At 38.6% G+C, this 15,182-nt stretch overlaps 4 protein-coding genes across 10 annotated transcripts; 3 read left to right on the forward strand and 1 right to left on the reverse strand.

The window, feature by feature from the left end:
* The first annotated feature begins 188 nt into the window (after positions 1–188).
* Positions 189–1,748, forward strand: LOC120014794 (putative F-box protein At1g65770). Its single transcript, XM_038866859.1, has one exon. The coding sequence runs from the start codon at positions 360–362 to the stop codon at positions 1,539–1,541; it is 1,182 nt and encodes a 393-aa protein (XP_038722787.1). The 5' UTR covers positions 189–359; the 3' UTR covers positions 1,542–1,748.
* A 584-nt stretch (positions 1,749–2,332) lies between these two features.
* LOC120014795 (thiosulfate sulfurtransferase 16, chloroplastic-like) lies at positions 2,333–4,444 on the forward strand. 3 transcript variants are annotated; one of them, XM_038866860.1, is made up of 7 exons: positions 2,333–2,589; positions 2,666–2,740; positions 2,845–2,955; positions 3,088–3,161; positions 3,261–3,331; positions 3,426–3,479; positions 4,106–4,444. In XM_038866860.1, exons 1-7 carry the CDS (start codon positions 2,489–2,491, stop codon positions 4,175–4,177), a joined length of 558 nt encoding a protein of 185 aa, XP_038722788.1. In that variant the 5' UTR covers positions 2,333–2,488; the 3' UTR covers positions 4,178–4,444. The 3 variants fall into 3 exon arrangements, with proteins under 3 accessions (XP_038722788.1, XP_038722789.1, XP_038722790.1); XM_038866861.1 differs by having other exon boundaries at positions 2,726–2,740; XM_038866862.1 differs by lacking the exon at positions 2,666–2,740.
* A 141-nt stretch (positions 4,445–4,585) lies between these two features.
* On the forward strand, positions 4,586–5,599 carry LOC120014796 (protein IQ-DOMAIN 1). Its single transcript, XM_038866863.1, has 2 exons — positions 4,586–5,308; positions 5,416–5,599. The coding sequence occupies exons 1-2, from the start codon at positions 5,039–5,041 to the stop codon at positions 5,584–5,586; spliced, it is 441 nt and encodes a 146-aa protein (XP_038722791.1). The 5' UTR covers positions 4,586–5,038; the 3' UTR covers positions 5,587–5,599.
* On the reverse strand, positions 5,189–13,638 carry LOC120014793 (serine/threonine-protein kinase STY17-like). 5 transcript variants are annotated; one of them, XM_038866856.1, is made up of 16 exons: positions 13,283–13,638; positions 12,888–13,002; positions 12,682–12,782; positions 12,416–12,535; positions 12,060–12,114; positions 11,739–11,849; positions 10,878–10,928; positions 9,349–9,524; positions 9,159–9,266; positions 8,525–8,598; positions 8,101–8,276; positions 7,351–7,446; positions 6,539–6,619; positions 6,337–6,390; positions 6,120–6,254; positions 5,189–5,599 (listed from the first exon to the last, which is right to left on the reverse strand). In XM_038866856.1, exons 1-15 carry the CDS (start codon positions 13,480–13,482, stop codon positions 6,123–6,125), a joined length of 1,650 nt encoding a protein of 549 aa, XP_038722784.1. In that variant the 5' UTR covers positions 13,483–13,638; the 3' UTR covers positions 5,189–5,599; positions 6,120–6,122. The 5 variants fall into 5 exon arrangements, with proteins under 5 accessions (XP_038722784.1, XP_038722782.1, XP_038722783.1 ...); XM_038866854.1 differs by having other exon boundaries at positions 5,189–5,602; XM_038866855.1 differs by lacking the exon at positions 5,189–5,599 and adding an exon at positions 5,743–6,044.
* Positions 13,639–15,182: the final 1,544 nt, after the last annotated feature.

The raw sequence follows: 15,182 nt of genomic DNA on the forward strand, positions 1-15,182 counted from the left end.
TTGATTCAGGACACGTACCAAACAATTGGACATGTTTATTTCAATAATTATCACATTATAAAAGGAATATTTCTGAGTGGTTGAAAATTATAGACTTGTTATTTCTTCTCAATTAAGTAAGAGTCAATCCAATCTTTTTCTTTTTTGAAAGAGGATCTTGGACCCAGTTGTGTATTAGATAAAAAAAACCAATGCAATACCACTGCCCAGTGGTCACTTTCTCTATCAAGTCCTATAGTATTCTGTATTCATGAATACTTTGCTTGGATCGGTCACCAAAGTCTCCTTCCTTCGTTGACTTCCAAGTCTACATTGAAGAAAGACGAGAAGGCCAAGACTCTGCAACTCACGCAACGATCATGGCCGATGGAATTCAGTCTTGGTCAAGTCTTCCTCCGGAACTCCTCGAGCTGATCGGGAAATTCCTTGATTCTCGCATCGATTATCTCCGATTCCGCTCCGTCTGCACTTCATGGCGATCTTCTGTTCGTTCCTTCACAAACCGATCTCCTCTCTTGCCAGTCAAGGTCCCTTACTCCTTCCCCGACTGCTTTCTCTCCCAGAGCACCATCTACCGTCTGGAGCTCATCAACCCATCAGCAACATCTCTTAATTGTTCATCTCCTCCTCAAAAGAAGAGCTGGCTGGTCCGAATTGAAGAGTCTGAGAACGGAAAATTGAAGCTTTTGAGTCCGCTATTGCCTGGTAAGGTCTCACAGGAGTCGCATCGAGCCACTCTGAACTTGCTGAACGTCAAGGCAGTTGAATTGAACAGAGCTTGGACAATCAAAGATGAGTCTTTCGCTGCCCTTACATTGGGTATCGACAAAGTTGTGGTATATCCAAATCCCACTCGACACATTAGAGAAAACAGTGAGTTCTCAATCCTTGCAATCTATGGTGGGGGAAAGCTTGGTTTTTGGAAAATGGGTGATGAGGAATGGAGTCTATTAGATGATGTGAACTTTCATTATGATGATATTGTTGTTCGTAGAGGGCAATACTACGTTGTTGATAGATGGGGCACCATTTTCTGGATCGATTCTTCATTGAAGTTGATACAGTATTCACCTCCATTGTATGGTTGTGGGGGGCGAAAATATTTGTTGGAATCAGAAGGGAGTCTCCATGTGGTTGATGGGTACTTGGATGGAGGAAGGTTGAATTGGAAAGATTATGAGAACCGAATCAGTATGTTAATGCGTCAGAGAGGTAGTGGATCTGTGTTGGGTAGGCCTAGAAGACATCACAAGGTTGAGCCTAAGGCAGTTGGTTTCAGGGTTCATAAGCTGGATGAAGAGTGGGGAGAATGGGTTGATGTGAAGTCTCTGATTCAGCATGTGTTTGTTTTGGGTTACTTTTGCAGTTTCTCTGTTTCTACAGCAGAGTTTTCTGGGTGTCGAGGGAATTGCATTTACTTCGCAGATGGAACTGAAACATATGGGGCTCCTACTTCATGTTTGTTCAAGTTGGAGGATCGTAGCATTGGAACATTGGGATCTTTGCCCGAGTATTCTCGAATTTTCTGGCTTGGATGCTAATAGGTAAGTGTGAATCTGAATTGAGCTTTTACCATGCGTCTTTGTATAATTGTGAACATATAAGAAGAAGAAGAAGAAGAAGAAGAAGTTGTTGTGTTAACCAAGCATGAATTGGTGTGGTGTTTATCTATCTCTTACCCAATGTGTATAGAAATGCATATGTAAATTTATGGATCATATTTCACAATGTAACGTTTGTTTGGATAACACGTGAGAGAGTTTTTAGTAAATTTCTATGTGGAAATGCTCGTCGAAGAAGTAGTAGAAGAAGACCATCTCCTTTCCCCAACCCAAACCTTGTGGAATAGGAGAGGAAATTTGATGAACAGAAGCATGCATGAACACTAGGAGAGTTTGGGAAGAAAAAGATGGGAGGTGGAGTACCTTCAATCTGATTACATAGGAAACCAAAGGAAGTAAGGAGAGAGGAGGAGGGCTCAACAGTTTGGGCCAAAATTGGCGGGCTCAACAGTTTTTGGACCTGTAGAATTGGGCTTAGAAGGCAAGCCTCACATAGTCCAAACTGGGCCGTGAAACAAATGTGCAGATACGATCAGAAAGACCATTTGTTTGTTTTGGGAAACAAACTTATCCATGTAGTGACTGGTGAGTGAGTCATTGCGAAATTGTGTTTTGTGCCAGCGCTCACCACCATCACCATTCCAATCCAATCCAATCCACCTTCTCCCTTTACTTGTTTGTTGGATTTATCTCAAAACCCAAAAATAAAAATTAATTGCAAGACTACAATTGATAGTATTGATTGGTCACCCATCACTGTAATATATATATACACACATCAAGTGTTGGTGTTGGTGATACAATTGCTCGCGCTGCACCATCACTGTAATATATATATATATATATATATACACATCAAGTGTTGGGGTTGGGGTTGGGGTTGGTGATACAATTGCTCGCGCTGCACGATTAGAGAGACAAGAAAAATGGAAGCTACTGCTACAGCATTTCTTTCCTCTGCTCCTCGCTTGATGGTCTCCACCACTTCAATACCTCCACTTCTTTTCCCACAAAATCTGAATCACAGGTACTAGTTTTGTTTCTTTCGTCTCTCAGTTTCTTGCTTCTTGCAAAATCATCAAATCCTCCGGTGTTACATGTAGGAATTTACTGTTACTACCATCATCAAATTCTCAAAGTAGCAGCATTTGTTTGAATCGCAGGAGCTTAATCTTTTGGTAGGCAGAAGTTTTGGACTTTGCTTTTCAAAAAAGATTTTCCTTGCTCTGTTTCTTTCAATCTCTCTCTGTTTCTCAATTTTCTGCTTTTATTATATTCAAAGCTCAAGGGCTTCCTTAAGAGGGAATTTGGAGGTCACCGGAGTTCCAACGTCAGTACCAGTTCGAGTGGCACACGAGCTTCTTCTTGCTGGACATCATTATTTGGATATAAGGTATATATTTATATATATATGCACTCTCTCACTCTGTAAATATGTGTGTATCTGTCTCTGTTTTAGAATTGATGTGTGGGTCGTATTATGTTCTTTTGCAATAAACAAGTGGCTTGGGTTGTGTCTGAGTAGGACTCCAGAAGAGTTCAGTGAAGAACATGCAGATGGAGCTATTAACATCCCTTACATGTACAGAGTTGGATCAGGTTGATTTATACCTCGTCGTATTAATTAATTTGAAGATCAAAAGTGGCTTTTGATAATTTTCATTTTTGAGCTTGAAAGTAGTTTCTGTGCTGTTGCAGGGATGACAAAGAACCTCAAATTTGTGGAGGAAGTATCATCTCATTTTAGAAAACATGATGAAATCATTGTTGTGAGTGCCTTTACTGTAAAACAAAACTCGCGAATTATATGTTAAATAAGATGGAACTCCTCCTATTCATATTTGATTGATTTGCAATTTTCAGGGGGGCAAGAGTGGTAAGAGCTCCATCATCGCTGCAACTGATCTTTTGGCTGTTGTAAGCAAATCTCCTCCATAACTTGCAAGTCTTGAACAAATGGTTTTCTAGAGCAATAATCAATTATATTTGTTTTTGAGTGAGAATTAAGCATCCTAATCTGGCCAAACGTCAACATCAAAAATCTTCCTTCAAGTTGGTGCATCAATTGTTGCCACTGGCTGCCTCTCCACCTTTTTTTGGTAACCAAGAGCAACAACATAAAAACGTGTCATTAGACATACGATACGAGCCTAAACTCGGGTCGTTAAGTTCGCGTGTACAAAAGTTTTCTATCTGACAACATAATATGTATGGCCAAAATCCAGCACGTTGACACACGCGTATTGCTAGGAATCGATATGATATGTTGGGTCAAAAACACAGCTCGTTGACACAAAAGGTGTGGGTTAGGAATCGAACTAGGAGGCCTTTCCACCTACCCTACCGCCAAAAGGTGGAGATCCAACAGCAAATCAATGTGTGTTTTATTTAGTCAAAACAAAGCATTGGAACTAGTTAGGCCGAGGATGTTCATTTTTTAGATTGATGATGATGGATGAGGAAAGTGAATGGTTTGTCTGTGAGTCTGTTTCTTAGAGCTCCATTGGGCTTGATCTGATTTGATTTCCATATGTTTGATGCAGGGATTTACTGCCATCACCGACATTGCTGGGGGGTATGATGCTTGGACACACAATGGACTTCCAACTGAATGAGGACGATGATGATTGCATGTACATGGATTCTATATCTAATAACTCAATTAAGTAAAAAATAATTGACCCACACCCACCCACGTAGTACAAAAGAGATCCTAGTGGGAAAGCATATTATGGGCATGGTTGATTGATGTTGTATAAAGAAAAAAAGTCATTGCAGAATCTGTATCGGATAGCAAATACATTCTCGATCGACTTTGTACATACATCCTCTTTGTAGAGCCACTTCCTGGTTCAATAAAAATTTCTAGATGTTGTTTCTGATAGCACATGTAATGCAATGTCAAACACGAGAAGTCAAGACATCTAGATTATTTATCAAATTTCAAAAATTTGTGTGAATCTCACCCTAGTAAATATGCTGCGCTTTTGTTATCAAAACTGCAGAGCCTTAACCCCATGTCAAACTAGCTTTTGTGAAGTGGGACCCAGAATACTATGCTTTAATCAGGACGTGCTAACAACGATTTGACTGAGCTACTGCTGGGTTCGCGCAGGGCGTGTGGAATGCTTCATGAATACTTCCAGATCTGATCACAAATTCCTACTACCACTCGATCACGAAGCAGGAAAAAAAAAAAGAAAAAAAAAATATGACTTATCCTTCCTGGATACTGCCTTTACAAAATGACTTGTTAGGCGTGTGGAATGCTTCAAACTTACACACAGGTGATGTTAGGGAGGTTCAGCCAGCCACGTTCTCTGTTTCTGACAGGGCGAAAAACTAAAAGCAAACATGGGATGCACATCCATCTCCTGCCTTGCCTTCAAGCGAAGTCTTCCACTGCTCTTCTTTTGAAGAGACATAAATTCAAAAACAAAGCTTCAAAGGAAGAACAAGAGTGCTAAAGTGAAGAGATGGGTCTATCTCAAGTCTGGCAATGGCAAAACATACTCCGTAGGAAATTCTTTAGATCATCCCAGACTGATCAATTTGTTGTTCTTCATCCCAACCCAAGCTCAAGTCCACCAGAAGATTCAAGCACAGAAGCGACAGCCAGGTCAGAGAACTTCACCCATGGCACAACTCCATCATCTCAGCAGAATGTGATCGCGGAAGAGCAGAATGTGATCACCGAAGAAGATATTGCAGCCATAAAAATTCAAGCAGTTTTCAGGGGTCATCTTGTAAGTCTATAAGCCCTTACACCTCTCTTCAATAGCACATTTTATGAATACTACTTTAGCATTTACGCTGAATCCTATTGCGTGCTCTTAAATCTTACCATGAACAGGCTAGACGAGCATTTAGCGCACTTCGGAGCCTGGTAAAGCTGCAAGCATTGGCTCGTGGGTTGTATGTGCGGAAGCAATCACAGATAGCCCTGCATTGTATGCATGCACTTGTGCGGTTACAGGTCCGGGTTCGTGCAAGGCAACTCCTCGGCATATGTAGTGATGACTGATTGATCTCCACCTCTTCTGTGTAAAACATTTCAAAGGTGATTTCTAACATTACTCAAACCAAGAGAAACACCCTAAACAATCTAATTATTGTATTCAACATCAGCGTTGTAAACTTTGAGACAGTACTGTCACTATCAACTGTAAGAACACTATAGTTATGTAACAGAGTGGTCTAAGATATATGAAGGATGAAGAAAATGGACACAAATGACCATTTATTTTATTCAAACAAAAACCATTGGGAAAGGCATGAAAAGTGAAAACTGGGTTAACCATCTGGAAAATTTCCCTACGACATAAAAATTTTTAGTTAGGGCAAATGGTCAATGTGATCAAATCATCGGTTAAGTTATAAACAGAATTTTGTCATCTGATGTTCAGTGATGACCCCTTCTGAGTACGAGAAAAAGCCACCAGATGATTTGTCCTTGCAGCGATCTTCTCTATCAGGCCCAACCTTTTCAAAGGATGCGATGCTTAACACTTGTTTGATAGGAAGCAAATATAGATTTAGGATTAGGCACTATAGTACCTCCTAGGCTATTTGCTGAAGCATATCTATGATTTCTGCAAAATTGGGTCTTTGAGTTGGATCTTGTTGCCAGCATCTCTCTAGCAGATGTGCAAGTTTGGGGTGAGTATGCTTGGGTATAGTTGGTCGTAGTCCCTACAGCAGCATTAGTCGAATTATATTCCTTAACAGAAAAGGTTTAGCAGTATTTTGCTAACAGAAAAGGAAAAAAGAATACCTTTTGCACCACGCCAACCGCTGCTTGTAATGGAGTCAAGAAGGCATGTGGAAGCTGGCATTTTGATAATAAAATAAATGATGAGAGGAAAAATGAAGTCAATGACTTTATAAATCAAAGAAAACAAGGAAATGAGAGACAAGGTTCCAGTAATGATGAAATTGAACTTATTTTTGAATCCTCTTAAAAAGAAAAGGCCTACTTCTCCAGTTAGAAGCTCCCATAGAGCTATTCCAAAACTGAAAACATCCGCCTTGTGGTCATATGGTTTGTGCTCGATCACCTTCATTCATTAAGACTACTGTAAGTTATTATAAGGAAGTAACTATTTCTTTTACCAAGTAGGAATTACATTCCAAGGCTTTAAAAATACAGAGTTGGCTAGTGGGAAGTCCAAATTATGGAAATAAAAAATGTATAAAAGAGACAAGATCAGAAAATTAACCTGCATGTATATAGCACTACAGGAACATTATTGGTTACACTAAACGCAAGCTCAAAAGTCAAAAACTTCAGATAATTTATGGCAACAAGCATGACATCTAGTAACAGCATTAATAAATCATACAAATATGAAACTAAGAGTGTGTTTGGATTGAGGGATTTGGAGAGAAGGGAGGGGAGGGGGAGAGAAGGGAAGGGAAGGGGGACTATTTTTCCCTCTCCCATGTTTGGATAGATAAAAAAAAGAAGGAAAGAAAATTTGTTTAATTTACTAATTTATCCTTATTTTTATGTTAAAATATTATGTACAAGGGTAAAATAGATATTTAACTTACAAATGACTTAATTAGTAATCCTTTCCCTCCAAATGACTCCATTTTGGAAAGAAAGAATTTTAACAAAAATTTAATGAAATCTTCCTTCCAAATCCCCTCAAATCCCTCCCCTTAATTTTTAATAAACTATCCAAACAAGGGAATTGGAAGGAAACTCTATTTCCCTTCATTTCCCTTCCCTCCAAATCCCTCAATCCAAACACACTCTAAGAGTTGATGTCCGATGAATACATACCTCTGGAGCCATCCAGCGGTATGTCCCAGTCTCAGCTGTCATCACTCCAGATTGGGCCCGCACTCTGGCAACCCCAAAATCAGCAACTTTAACAACCTGTACATCCAGGATCTAGTCTTTAGAATGAGCATAAATGATTTCACCAGTAAGATAGTGAGCATATACAAAAGGTATAGTTTCATTGGATCAATTCATGTGTAGCTTTGCCAGCGCCAGATGATGATTCTTTAAATACGAACTTTTCAAAATTTAAGATGCCATCTCTCTGATTTTGCAAAGCCAAAGGCGAAGAGTAACCAGTCCAAACTCAAGAAAGCACAAGGACGGGGCTCATGCACAAATAAGAAAATATTTTCTTTGATGCATAAAAGATGGTTACAGCAATGCATTACTATATAACTCATGGCCATTTCACCCAATAAAAACAGCTTAGAAAAAGTGCAAGCAATAAAATCAAAAGTCACTCTATGCTTCAAAGGAAAAGCACAGCAAGTAATGATCACCCGATCATAAATCTCAGATTCATCTAATATGAAAAACGTAAAAAATATAGATATCTACATCATTTTTCGGTTTGATAGTTCGAATTGTTCAAAACCGGAGCAGGGGTAGGTGATTTAAATCCTGCCCTAAGGTACTGCTGCTCCATCATATATATCTACCTCATATTGAAGAATCAGTTTTTGATTCCGATAAAGGAAACAAAATTCTTCCAAGACAAAAATAGAGAAAAGCAGGTTCACTTCTTACGTCGTTTTCATCCATCAGCAGATTAGCAGTTTTCAGGTCCCTGTGAATAATGTTATTTTGGTGAAGATAGCTCATTCCCTTGGATACATCAACTGCTACTTTCAGCAAAGTTGGAAGCGCAAATGAACCCTTTTGTTTATGGAGAAAGTCATATATACTTCCTTTAGCCATGAACTCTGAATACACACAAAGAACCGTCAAAAAAGAATACAAGGACAATAAAACAATCAAGTCATCCAGAATTTTGATAAACTATTTATGTGCAATATAGTTTGTGAAATCTCAAACTCTGCAATTTTGTGAACAGCATTTTTATTCTCCACCTACTAGGATAGTAGATTACTTGTGATTCATTTGAAAGAGAAAGGAAACAATTGAGTATTTATTATATAGCAAAATAGACAGAAGGCTCGCCAGAAGATACCAGTCACAATGCACAGGTTTGGAGGCCGGGTACATGCACCCATGAATTGCACAACGTTCTTATGCCTTATTTTCCTGCAAACCGGAAGAAGCCATAACAGGGTTGGCAAGAGTCCTTGAAGAATTCCATAAGTAGTGACCACTAATTTCCCATTTGAACCCACAAACAATGACATATTTAAGGTAGCCACTAGATCATGCATGTTTATTTATTTTTACTTTTACCCTGTTAACAGCACTTGTAGTGTCGTTTTCTTTTCAGGCCCACAAAAAGAAGAAACAGACAGGATACAATTCACTGACATGAGAATTATGCACGAGAGTTGGTATTTGTAGAATAAGAAATGATTATGAGGGTTAACAACTGAGCAAATTTCTAACTCTTCTGATGATGAACATGCCATAACATACATACTAAACTATTGCACCAATGCTAAGTTTTACGATAGTAGAGCTATGTAGTTGCTCCACCCATTACCAACCCAGTTTTTACTTAATATCATCAACAAAAGTATAATAAAAGAAAGAAAAAGAGTCTTGTAAAATGGTGAATATATACATACAGGAAGAATTACAATAATGAAAGGCATCTTAAATAAGTTGCTACATGACGATAATGCATCAACTTAACAAACCTCATTATATAAACTTCCTGGGAAAACTCTCCCAGCATCTCTGCATGGAAACGCTCAGGTTTAAGGACTTTGATAGCCACTTCTTGACTACAGTAAGTGCCTTTGTACCTGAAGAAGTTAGATGATGTAATCAACTGAGAACCCAGATCACATACAAAAGAAGTTTGACATTTCAAATTACACAACTTACAGATCACCATTAGATCCTGAAGCAACTTTCTTCTCAATTTTGAGGTGTCTGGTATCGATTTCCCAGACATCAGTCCCATCACTAGGTATCTCTATGCAGCCCGGAAGAGATACAATGTTTGTTTTCTCATGTTCGTTGATGGGAGAAACTGAATGTTGTTTCAAGAAACATTGGTCCTGCACAGCAATCCACAAGACATCAAAAGAAAAATATTGAGAAACAGTTTTTAAGTATCTGTGTAGAACCGGATTGTCAAAGGAAAATCAATAAGTTGTAATTTTTTCTTTTTTGAACAGAGCAGTTCGTTACACATATTAGAGTCAAAGAGTCAGTCATAACAGCATATCCAACAGCTGTTTTCACCTTGAAGTTTGTCAGTGCTGAAGAACTTAAATTCTAACCCTACTCAGACAGTCCAACAGTGCAAAATAAGTCAGAGCTCCATTATGGTTGAAATATAGTAAAGATGATTAGTGGTTAGAAAATCTATATTTCAATTAGAAGACACAGTGAAATATGCCATTAACAACCTATAATAAATAAAGACAAAGCAAGAATATTATTATGTGCTCCAGGGTAAGTCATTCTATATGAATGGGGGGAAGACTCATTATTTCCCTTCAAGTAAATAACTAATAAAATTTGGGTTTTGGCATGCAAATCAAACAAAAACAATAAGTGGTGTTGATGGAACTCTGTTTTGAAACAACTCAGAAGAGATTCGCAACACAGGAATTTAATATAAACACTGATTGTATTACTGATGCCAAATACTAGCTATTACAACTCCAATATTCAAAGAACCAAGAACAGGTAAGATAAACCCTAGTTTCGAGGACTAGGACCTCCACAATCTCCTCAGAGATATCCAGACACAAAATCAGATGCCCCCCACTACTCTTGACAGACCATATATACACACGCAGTAACAGAATTCAGAAAAGTTAAGCTAGTAATAACAAGCCACATGGACAACTCAAGTGCTGCCACGTCGTGCTCCTCTCCTTGCATATCCTTTGGTGACCACAGCTCTATCAGGTGTCCTATTAATTGATGGAGACCATGTTTGAAGATGTACATGATAACACTTTAAACCTAGGGTTCACATCAGCTAGCTCACATTCAGCATCAAACTAGGTTTCCTTCAAAATATTATTACCATCATAACAATTGTATTCAAGTAGTTCACCATATTGCCTCATATCTAGTAGAAGTGGAGATGAAAATACTTGAACTTCAAACGAGTCTCAGAAAGGCAGGAAGAATGAAGCAGCTGTATAACAGCATCTTCATAGACAGAAATTTGCGATTACCAACTTCTTCCAGCTGGCCAACATAAGATATAATAAGTTTGATGTAGATAGAGACCAACTTCAAATGGCGGCAGCATGGGACCGAAAAAAGCAAAAAAGGCATGAGCCAAAGCGGGTATTCACATGAACAAACTCAAACAAGTAGTGTAAAGGATAATAAAGATGTCCCGCAACAAAAGACGACAATGCAATTATAATAATATGGAGAAAAACTACCTTAGACTTTAGGATTTCTTTTTCCAGGGTATTCTTGAGCTCCTCAGTTTCCTGATTGTTTTGGACAACACACATATGTCAAGCAACAGAATGACATCAAATAGCCAAAAGGAATCAGTCAATCTAGCCATGATCTAATTATCATGAAAATTAAAACCTGAAGTTAGTGGTCTCGGAATTCAGAGCCCAGAGCAGAAAGCAAAACAGCTTACCACTGGGTTACTGACCTCTAGAGTGGTGTTAGTGACTTGCACGAAATTTGTTGTCTTGCTAAACTACACATGATGACATTAGCTTAGCTTCTTTGTAATTCTTTCTTTTCAACGCCTTGGTAATTAAAATAAATTTAAAAAAAAAAAAAAAAAACTCATTCTGGCATACCTGGATTCAAGGATAAAAGTTGACGAGTTAAGAGTAACAAACATTAATGAATTAAAAACATATGGTAGCAGCTTTGTTCATGTGAGTGCATAATGATGTCAAGAAAATTATAATGAGAAAATATAATGCAAGTTGGTCAGAAATCTGCTTTGCCACCCTTAAACCCTAGCTTTAACTATCTTCCAGAGAGGATATTGGCCCAACTAATTAAATGTCAGCAAGTAGGAGGAACAATACGCTAATTTCACAATGGCAAACATCACAACTATATGTCTGAGATGATCCTTGTGTTCACCTAGGAAATTGAGACTAGAACAACATATATATTAATGGCTCCAAATGTTCTTACCAAAAAAAAAGAGCTCCAAATGTTATGCGTACTATATAAATAACTCAGAAAGACAAACATAATGCCAAGTGCTATGTAAGCAGAGCAATAAATACCCCCATCAATGAGCACTTTAAATTTTCTATACATACCTCATGGGGCCAGCCATCAACAACAAAGACATCCAGAGAGAATCCATCAACAGTGGAAAAAGCATGAGCTTCTTGAATGTTCAGCCCAATCTCCGCAAGTAAGGCAGTTAACTGGAAATTAATAGCTAGTATTTGTTAATTAGTTCGTATTAAAAGAAAAAATGCATGTCAGTATGCTAGTGTATTTGGGATAGAGGGAAGGGGAGAAGGGGGAGAGAGAGAGAGGAATTCATAGGTAAATGAGAGGATATAATGTCACAAGCAAAACTTCAACGCATGCACTCCATCCATCCACAAGGGTAAATTAAATCTATAAGGTACCTGACTAAGAAGCTTTGGCTTGTCAATTGTTGAAAATGTTATCTCATGCATAGGCCTACAAGTTTCCAATAACAAGAAAACACTGAGTAGAAATCACACAGAATAGGCGATGAACTAATATATAATGTGACCACTGTTAAATGGCGACATGTCATTAAACTTTTCAACTGGCTAGCAGAAATGGCTTGCAAGGATGAAATTCAACACAAAGTAAAACGGAAAATGAAATGAATTGAAAAAAACCTCCAGCAGACAACTGGGATAGACTGTATAGTCGTATAGAGCATCAAATGTAGAGGTCACTACCATAGTGAAACTAAAAATAGACAGTCAAAAAGAAAATCATAAAATCTTACTGAAGAACTTGCGGTGCTATATGAACGGCACTGTCTACATCTTCAATGTGATATCTGCTGGCTTGGAGTGCAAGTGCTTCAAGATTTGGAGATGAACCAAATGTGGGTGGTGGATGGATTCTTGAGGGAGAACAACGGAAATAATCAAATAAACAACTAATTAAGATATGACATAGGGGGCAGTGACAAAATCTTCAGAAAAAAGTAGATGAATACAGAACAAAATTGAAATATTCAATTGAAGTCAACAATTTCATGAGCCATACCCCTGTCTGCTCAAGTAATTAGAAGAACTTTGTGCATCCTCTTTCATTGCAGCATCTGAATGGACAGAATCACCAGAGTCTCCAGTAAAGATGGGATAAACCTGCATTGGAGCAGAGGATGACCAAAAACAGACAAATAACAATATGTAAAGCACCAAGATATCGATCTAAAGATCACTGGTTAGAAGAGTGAAAAGGGAACGCACCTGCACCAAACGAACTTCAAATGCAGGTCGGTTAGCAGGGTCTTCTACCAGTTTCAGTAACCTCTTGTGTGTGAGCACATCTTCCGCCCTCTCGACGTTCACATCCAATGCATATCTATACAAAAGTTGAAAAATAAAACAGCGATGGCACCTCAATTCGAAGACAAATTTTAATAAGCACCGCTTCATTCGCATTGAAAGTAATCTCGAAAGCACTATTTTCAGTATCTAATCCCATGGAGCTCTGCTCACTAGTCTATAGGAACTCGGAAACGAAAAACTACCTCACTAGGTCCTGAATAAAAACACCTCTCTACTCAATAGAGAAATCCAGACAAGGAAAAAAGAGAGTTCAAATATGAAAGAAAAATAAAAACGAGGGATTATGTAAGTACCTCGCAGGGAGTCGATTGAAGTGAAGCCATAGCTGATCATCAAAACCGGGAAGATTTGCCTCTTCGTGGTTCGAATCCTGAATTCTGCTCAGCACCTCGTTATACACCTCGAGTTTCTGCATGTGTTGCCTCGGATTGGCCTGAGAGAAGGTCTCAGTCGCTCTGCTACCGCAACTCTCCACTTCCTCTTCGATCGCCATTTCAAACGAAAAAACTAACAAACAACAAAATCTATATCAAAGGAACCGGCTTATCAGTAGTAGAAAATCAGGGAATAAGGACGAAGCTAGGGAGGAATGGATCGCGCATGACGGTTGTTTCCGATGAATCCTAGAGAGAGAAGTAGTGATGCTTTTTTGTTTATGCGTTTCTTTCTCTGTTTAAGTACGTATATGCCTGACTGGATCCACGTCAGTAATAGGGTCCACAGGATAGTGGGCCCGTAACTTTATCCGAAATTTATGAGGCCCAATTAACTTTGGTCAAAGGAACTGCTCCTATGGTCTTCCTCCTTGATGGGCTCCGTTTAGTCTGCCTTACCTAATGGTGGGCTGGGCCTCTACGAAGTGATGAACCGAGCTGATCATTCTGTTGTTGGCTGGATCGGGGCCTTTGAGCCCAGAAAAAAATGGTTGGGCTTGGACTTATGCTAAACTAAATAATAAGAGAAAACCATGGTTGTAAGAGCAAATTATTTGTCCTTTTGTAGGGGATCTTGGCATTCTAAATTAACAGGGGTAGTACCTTGAAGACCCACAAAGATGAGAGAAGAGAACACAGATGACAGAACACGGAGAGAGAGAGAGAGGGGTTTGAGCGGATTGTCCGATTCCCGTGGATAACCCAACTATTAATGGGACAAACCCCAACTCATTAGGCTTGAAAAAAATACTTTATTGCATGTTGAGAGTGGATTTTACCCATATAAATCACATAAGTGATCCTTGTCCCAATCAATGTGGGACAAGAGTCATAACTGTTTGTGTAGGATATAACTTACAAGAAGGGGAGAGAGGGAGGGCTCTCCATGAGCACTTAAAACACCAAAAAGAAATCATTTCCCCAAACAAAACACATCCAAAGTATTACAAGATAACACTTGTCTTGTATATTTTTGCTAACATGACCTCAAAGAAGTCAAATTATGCTAAAATATATCCTTCTAATTTGAAGGAATTGATAAGGATGAGAAAATTGAGATGAGAAATAGAAGAAGCAAGTGAGATAGGTTTTGGGCCCAATCCACTTGAGTTATTATTCACGTTTTGGGATTAAGACTCGTGTGGCCTTGTTATTCTAAAAGCGCCTCAAGTATTTTGAGATGGGTCCAACCTTATAAATCACATGGTTGGTGCTTACCAAACCAATGTGGAACCTTTTAAGTTTTACACTCTCCGACACTTGTGGGTTCGGCTATCCAAGATCCAATAAGTGGACTATACGAGAGGTCGTTAGGATCGAGTCTATGCTCTGATACATCAGATTGGCATAATCCAACCGAATAATTTATAAACAAAGATCCACTCCTCACACAATCAAGGTTTGGCCAGAGAGCCAACAAACCTGTGAAGTTAATCTAATACATCCATAATGAACCGAAACTCTCGAGCGAACAATATTATTATTGTTGTTGTGTGAGAGTATCAAATCTCCAACAAGACTTTTTCTAACACAAACTAATAACTCCAGCTATATATATCCTGGAATTTTCCATTCATTTGTTCTATTTTTGTCAACATTTTATGGCAAGACCTTAATTATTGGAGCACTTACCTTGTACGTACCCAATCAAACAAAACCAAAACCTTAACGACAAAGAAACAAGATATAGCTTGCGTTTGGAAAAGACAAACAATAAAGAAATCAAGAAACATGAAGATTAGATTATATATGGGAAAAA

The sequence above is a fragment of the Tripterygium wilfordii genome, chromosome 14 (genome assembly GCF_013401445.1).
Source record: "Tripterygium wilfordii isolate XIE 37 chromosome 14, ASM1340144v1, whole genome shotgun sequence".
NCBI lineage: Eukaryota > Viridiplantae > Streptophyta > Magnoliopsida > Celastrales > Celastraceae > Tripterygium > Tripterygium wilfordii.

What these genes read in the sequence shown, in the direction of transcription:
- LOC120014794 (XM_038866859.1), top strand. Translation starts at nt 360, where the DNA reads ATGGCCGATGGAATTCAGTCTTGGTCAAGTCTTCCTCCGGAACTCCTC.
- LOC120014795 (XM_038866860.1), top strand. Translation starts at nt 2,489, where the DNA reads ATGGAAGCTACTGCTACAGCATTTCTTTCCTCTGCTCCTCGCTTGATG. An exon ending in CGCAGGAGCTTAATCTTTTG is followed by an intron (nt 2,741 to 2,844) that starts GTAGGCAGAAGT and finishes TTATATTCAAAG; the next exon opens with CTCAAGGGCTTCCTTAAGAG. An exon ending in CAACTGATCTTTTGGCTGTT is followed by an intron (nt 3,480 to 4,105) that starts GTAAGCAAATCT and finishes TGTTTGATGCAG; the next exon opens with GGATTTACTGCCATCACCGA.
- LOC120014796 (XM_038866863.1), top strand. Translation starts at nt 5,039, where the DNA reads ATGGGTCTATCTCAAGTCTGGCAATGGCAAAACATACTCCGTAGGAAA. An exon ending in CAGTTTTCAGGGGTCATCTT is followed by an intron (nt 5,309 to 5,415) that starts GTAAGTCTATAA and finishes TACCATGAACAG; the next exon opens with GCTAGACGAGCATTTAGCGC.
- LOC120014793 (XM_038866856.1), bottom strand. Translation starts at nt 13,482, where the DNA reads ATGGCGATCGAAGAGGAAGTGGAGAGTTGCGGTAGCAGAGCGACTGAG. An exon ending in ATAGCACCGCAAGTTCTTCA is followed by an intron (nt 12,115 to 12,415) that starts GTAAGATTTTAT and finishes GGAAACTTGTAG; the next exon opens with GCCTATGCATGAGATAACAT. An exon ending in TGCTGATGGATGAAAACGAC is followed by an intron (nt 7,447 to 8,100) that starts GTAAGAAGTGAA and finishes CTGGATGTACAG; the next exon opens with GTTGTTAAAGTTGCTGATTT.